Here is a 6,717-nt window from a genome sequence, read left to right as displayed (position 1 = left end):
CGAACTGTTTTCTCCTCTCAAACTTAATCGAGATCGTTTTCTCTTTTTTTTCTTTTCCTTTGCTACTTGGGTGTTATTCTTGTAACTTGCATTAATGTTTTGCTCACTTGCGACAATTTTGACGGCATGTAACCTGTCTTTCATGTAAATATTCTTCATGAGCATCGTAATGTTACGTAATGTTATGTCCTTCACCAAATGACTGACTATTTAGGGACTCGACGGCATTGTTAGTATTGGGTGCCGCGTCCCACTCTTCGTTATCTCGTAAAGTGTAGGCCTTACAAAACATTTTCAGAATTCTCTCTCTTATCCACCACCTCACTCAAAGCGCTGACTGAGACCAATGGGCATTGGTTTGTTGATTACAAGTAGCAGCTAGATCAGGTGGAAAGAGATGTTTCGCCTCGGCTATATTCTTTACACCACAAAGGACGTCGAAAGCCAACTTGACGTCTGTTTGATTCGTTAGATCTTGTATGGCATGTCGAATGTAGCGAAAGATTTTATATTCGTCTTTGCGTTTTGTAACAATATCACTTACTCGATTAGCAGACGTTTTCCAGTGCACAGTACACCCGCGCAAACTTTTCTCGCAGAGTTCCGCTCCGATACTTCTTTCAAAGCCGTTATATTCTGCTTGATCAAAATCTACCATGATCTGCCGAAGAGTCTGCCCATTTTTAAACGAGGAGTGTATTTTAGTAATGTGGGTAAATATTTCACGAATAGCTATTGCGTAGGCATCGCTGTCTTGTTTATTCAAAAGAACTCTCGCAACCGCGTTAAACTCGGCTCCATGGTAATTTCGTTAAAAGCAACCATGTTCAGTAATAAAGGTCTGGAAATCCATTGTTATTTGTGTATGTGATATCGACGTACAAATCTTTGGTGTTTCTCTGTAGGTGTGCTTGATAGGGAGCGAGAAAGAATGCAAAATTTCTCGAAGGCGAAATAATTAAAGGTACTCTCGTCCTTCCATCTGGTATTTCCCCATTTTTCGTTCACTTTCGCTAAGATTCCTGATCGACCGTCTCTTGCATGTCTTCATATTATTCTTTCCTGGACTTGTCAAATTCAAGAACTTGAAGGAGTGGGACAATTCCTGGATGTTAGTTTAGTTAGTTTATTGCCAGTCAATCAATCATAGCTCCGCAAGAGCGTATGAAAACGCCAGTTTTCGTAGTTTAAATCCCCGAGAGAGAGTTAGCTGCCGGAAACGGCAGAGTGCTGAAGTTCCATGCCAGCATAAAAAAGTTAAAACGCTGCAGCTGTGTCTACAAAATCTGTCCCGTAATAATATAGAGAACTGCGAATTTTGTGGTTCCAATACATCTTTAGAGGGAAACTTTCGCCGTTAGTGACATTTCATTTACTACGAAATCTGTGGTTCTAATATATATTTAGGGGGAAACGTTTCGCTGTTACTGACATTTCAATAACTGCAAAATTTGTGATTCCAACATACATTCATTGGGAAATCTTTCGCCGTTAATGACATTTTGATAACTGCGAAATTTGTGGCTCCAATATTTGTGGGGAAAATCTTTCGCAGTTAATGAGATTTAAATTACTGCGAAATCTTCGGTATATAATAAAAGTATATTCATAAACTTTTTGGCGAACTTTTATCAACTATCTGTAGATAAATAAAACTGCAAATTTTTCATTTACATATATATACCCAGTAATTGAGAACGTCACCATGCACAAATCGGTAAAAAGCTACTTGAAAACAGGTCCCACTAGGCAGGTAAATTGTAAAACTTATATAACTCCGGTTTATTACGGTCACGCCAAAACGCAGACTGCAGACTGTGCAGACCGTGCAGACCGTGCAGACCGTGCAGACCGTGCAGACCGAGCAGACCAGGGGTAAAATATGGCGTTACCCTCACTATTATTTAGAGCTAACCGTAAACAGGCTAACCTGAATGTTATTAAGGCCCAATTAGGCTAACAGAATGTCATTTAGGCCCAATTCAGGCTAACAGAATTTTCATTTTACAGACGGTCTGCACAGTCTGCAGTCTGCGTTTTTTCAGAGTCCCGGTTTATTAGCTCACCATTTACACCGCTGCATTTTTAGTACGAATTACGGTTTTACCATTTTAGACCCATTCAATTTTGGTGACTCGTTGTGGTGAAGGGATACTGCTCTTATAATTACGGACACTTCCTTTATGAGATTCCTGCCTCTTCCATGAGCCGCTTACAAGTGAAGTAAAATCCCTTCTCTTTCTCATAGACGGACTACCGTTCTCAGAAGCAGTCTTGTCTGCCGGCTTCTCAATTTGGGGCTTGGGCCACTCTGAACACTTTCCTTACAATTTTTTTGAAAAAACAAACGGTTCTTTTGCTATTCTATATACACTTCCTTGATCAATATGACAAATTTCGGCTACTCTACGTACAGGCAAGTCTTTAACAGAACATTAATATAATGCAGGTTCCTGTGTCACACAATCTATAATACACCAAAAAACGATCTTGTTAAATAAATTTTCTGCTCGCAAAACAAAGTCAGTTGTTCAAAAGTCTCCAGCTAGGACACCGTTTTATATGTACATTAATTTCACGTGAAATAATTAATTTCGATTTCGTTGCATCACATCTCCCAAAATACACTTGGTAGACCATCACACTCGTCGAGGGAATGCGTCGTATATGACCAGCTAGTTTGTGAGGTCCTTGATATCTCAAAGAATGCTTCCGTAGTTAATAGTGTTAAAAATATTGATATTGAAGTCACTGTTTCTTAGTGAATATCTGATCCCTTTTCGACTTCTGGGAAACTGGAGAAGAACGCTACCATAGAAGGAACAATTGAGGACAATGTTGCAAAAAGAGATTTTCCACCCTTAACAACAATTTGATGAAGATAAAGGTGTTATGTTTTATTGCAGTTCAGGAATGTAGCTTCCATTTTGTAATACTGATGTATGTACTGCTTTGAGTCCACGAAATAAATGGGCCTAATCGGCTAAATCAATGTTGTACCCAATTCAAACCTTGGGAATATAGAAGATATTACATAGCCGCTTGGAGGTACAAAATTTCTTGTCTCGTGTTGAAAAATATTTCATGAGCGAGCGCAGCGAATATGTTAAAAATTTTTCAACACGAGAAGAGAAATTTCGTATCTACAAGCGGTCATGTAATATTCTATTTATTATATAAACACCAATGAAATAAGAGATCATTTCACGACAGGCATCAGAAGGCCCGATTTTTATATGTGACCATAGCAACAGCGATATTTTCACGTGTGAAGATTATCATGTTTGCGCGCGAAAGCTCACTTGGTTTTTCATTGATGATAGATATGATATGATATGATATTTTATTATTTATGCACGGTAAAATCATCAGCTAAGATTACAAACAATGCTAAAATCTAAATTACAAAAGGTAAAATTTTAAAATGATTACAATAAAATACAATTAAACTATATTAATTCTAAAGCTGCTTTCCATGAATGCCGTGCTCTATACTAAAATATGTCTTTAATCAGATTTTTGAAAAGCCCAAGAGACTCTGCTTGTCTCGCTTTGAGGGGTAAGCTATTCCAGACAGTAGCACCTCTATATCTGAAGCTGTTTCTATAATAATTTGTCCGCGGAAACGGAACATTAAGCTTTCTTTCAGAGTCTCTTAAACTATAAACAGATTCGCGGTTTGTAAATTTAGAACATAGATATTCCGGTGCTAGCCCCTGAAGACACTTATAGACCATTGTGGCCAGCGCAATTTGTTGCTGGCTAACTAGATTTTTCCAGCCTAAAATTTTGAATAGCTCGCTAGCATTTGCATCAAAATTAGAGAAGGTCAAAACTCTGGCTGCTCTATTTTGCAGTTTTTGTAATTTGTCATGTAACGTGATACCACAGTTTCCCCAGACGACATTGCAGTAGTCAAAGTGCGGCTGAAGTAAAGCGTGATAAATAGAGCGCAATGTCGTCTGAGGAACGAGATGCCTTATACGTTTGAGGGCTCCAATTCCAGAAGCTACTTTCTTTGTCAGTTTATCGACATGGCTACTCCAGTTAAGATTATTATCAATAAGCACGCCCAGGGATTTAGCAACAGAAACTTGAGTGATAGGAGCACCATTAATCTCGGGAATTGGAGGATTTGTGAGAGCATACAACCTCTGCCTTGATCCAATCAGCATAAATTCGGTTTTTGTCATGTTCAGGGTAAGTTTGTTTGCTATCAACCATTTTTTAACATTTTCTAGATCATGGTTAAGTCTTGATTCTATGTCGCCTGTATTGTCACCCGCATATGTTAGGTGGGTGTCATCTGCGTACATCCATGGCACACAATTCGTTAGACAGTTTGGCAGATCATTGATATATAGCAAAAACAACAATGGACCCAAAATAGTCCCTTGAGGGACGCCGCAACTTAGTGAGCAAGTTTTAGAAAGTGATCCATTAATGGCACACTTTTGAGTGCGGTTGTCCAAATAGGACTTAAACCAGTTGTAAGAAATGCCATGTATGCCGTAATTATTTAATTTAGATAAGAGGATCTCGTGATTAACGGTATCGAACGCTTTTTTTAGGTCTAGGAAAACAACAGCGTTTATTTTTCCTCGGTCAATGTTGTAAGCCCAAGTATTCGTAGCCCCAAGTAGAGCCGTAACGGTGGAATGAATAGAGCGAAAACCAGATTGGCATTTACATATTACGTTATGCTTTGTTAGGTACGCATATAATTGGTTATAAACTATTCTTTCGAACACTTTGGCTATAACCGGGATAACGGAAATTGGGCGGTAATTGTTTAGGTCATCACGTTCCCCTTGTTTGAATAGTGGAGTGACCCGTGCACACTTCCAGTCGTCTGGGAACACACCTACATTTAATGACTGATTGAAGATATAGCACAGCGGTTTGCAAATAAGATCTGCGCATTCACGAATAAGTCGAGAAGAAATTTTGTCAAGGCCGACTGCCTTTGATTTTTTCAGTTTATTCAGCAGTGAAAATACTTCATTTGTGGAGGTTGGGCGGAACTGAAACTCCTTATCCGTGCTAGTGAGATAATTCAGATAGCTGTTGCCATCTGAAGAAGGAATATCACTAGCAAGTTTCGGGCCAATGGTAGCAAAATAACGATTAAATTCGTGCGCTATTTCTGCTGGAGCTGTTACTGATTGCTCATTTACATTCAGTTGTTTCACAGACGTTTCCACGAAATTTCGGGAAGACAGCTCATTGATGATCTGCCAGGTTTTGCGGGAATCACCCTTATGCTCGTTTAGCATATTTTGATAATAAACTTGCTTCGCTAGCCTAGTCGCACTATTGACTTTGTTCCGCTGTCTTTTAAAGTGAACCCAATCATTAGGATTTTTTGATCTAATTGCTCTGAGTTTCAAAATATCTCGATCGTGCATCTGTTTTTTAAGCTCAGAAGTAATCCATGGGGAACCCCGCGCGCGAACACGAGTGGTTCTCAATGGAGCGTGCTTGTTAACAATAGCCAAAAAGGATTCCTTCCATTTATTCCACGTATCATTTGGATTGGAAGAATTGTTTATGTGATCCCAATCTTGAGATGCAACATCGCTACGAAATTTATCACGGTTAAAACTTCGAAAATTCCTATAGGTTATATTAGTGTGACCCTTACTCTGTCCATTAATGGCTAATTTTCGATAGACATAGACCATGCTGTGATCGCTAATGCCAATATGACGCACACCTGAGCATAACACCTTGTCAGGACAGTTAGTAAAAATTAAATCAATCAATGTTGCAGAAGTTTCGGTTATTCTTGTTGGTTCTGTTATGAGTTGTTGAAGACCATAAACATCCGTGATAGTTAATAATTTGCGTGTATCGCTATCAAACTGGGATGCGGCCATATTGCAATTTAGATCCCCTAAAAGGTAGAATTCAGTATTAAGGGAATCCAATTTCCCAATCAACTCTTCAAAAGGTGAAAATATACGAACAAGCGAATTAGGTGGTCTATACCACGTAGCAACAATAAATGATTTAGAACGAGGTTTGCGTATTTCAATACAAAGGTTCTCAAGACTGCCCATGCAAAGATCGTTGCGCACCGAAAAGTTAATTGACTTTTTTACATAAAAGCAAACGCCCCCACCTCCATATGTAGTTCTATCACGTCTAACTATATCATAACCAGAGATACTGACCTCATTATCGGTGATGTATTCATTTAGTTTAGTCTCGTTAATTGCGAGAACATCTATATCGTTACTTACGAGAAAGATCTTGAGTTCATCAAGATGAGTGGTCAATTTATTTATATTCAGCGAGGCCAGCTTAAAACCGCGTTTGGAGGGCAATACTCGAGAACGATCAATAGGATTTTGAGTCGGACTTCTCGATGACTCCTGACTGTTGCCTTCCAACGGCACGGCATTAATGGAAGTCATAGTAAAAGTTCAATGAGCTAGACCATGATAAAAATTCTTAAAAATACGCTTGTTACCTGCAAAATTCAGGTGTAGACCTCCACGGTTTAACCCCTTTTCGTTTATATTATTGTGTTCAATAAATCTCCAATCATTCTGACGGCAAAACTTCGTCAAGTGCTTGTTCACCTCTGAGACTTTATCATTAAGCTTGTCCTTTCGTGTTACAAGTCCTGAGACTATGACTTGAGCTTCGGAAGACCCCTCTATCTGTTTAGCGAGATCAACAATAGCTTCTGCAACTTCTTTAGATGTTTTG

General features: G+C 38.9%; 1 protein-coding gene across 1 annotated transcript; it reads right to left on the bottom strand.

The window, feature by feature from the left end:
• Positions 1-325: 325 nt before the first annotated feature.
• On the bottom strand, positions 326-6,717 carry LOC137971506 (uncharacterized). Its single transcript, XM_068818323.1, has 2 exons — positions 5,490-6,717; positions 326-673 (listed from the first exon to the last, which is right to left on the bottom strand). The coding sequence occupies exons 1-2, from the start codon at positions 6,417-6,419 to the stop codon at positions 326-328; spliced, it is 1,278 nt and encodes a 425-aa protein (XP_068674424.1). The 5' UTR covers positions 6,420-6,717.

Source organism: Montipora foliosa, chromosome 9 (genome assembly GCF_036669935.1).
Source record: "Montipora foliosa isolate CH-2021 chromosome 9, ASM3666993v2, whole genome shotgun sequence".
Lineage (NCBI taxonomy): Eukaryota > Metazoa > Cnidaria > Anthozoa > Scleractinia > Acroporidae > Montipora > Montipora foliosa.
This window is presented reverse-complemented; position numbering and strand designations above follow the sequence as displayed.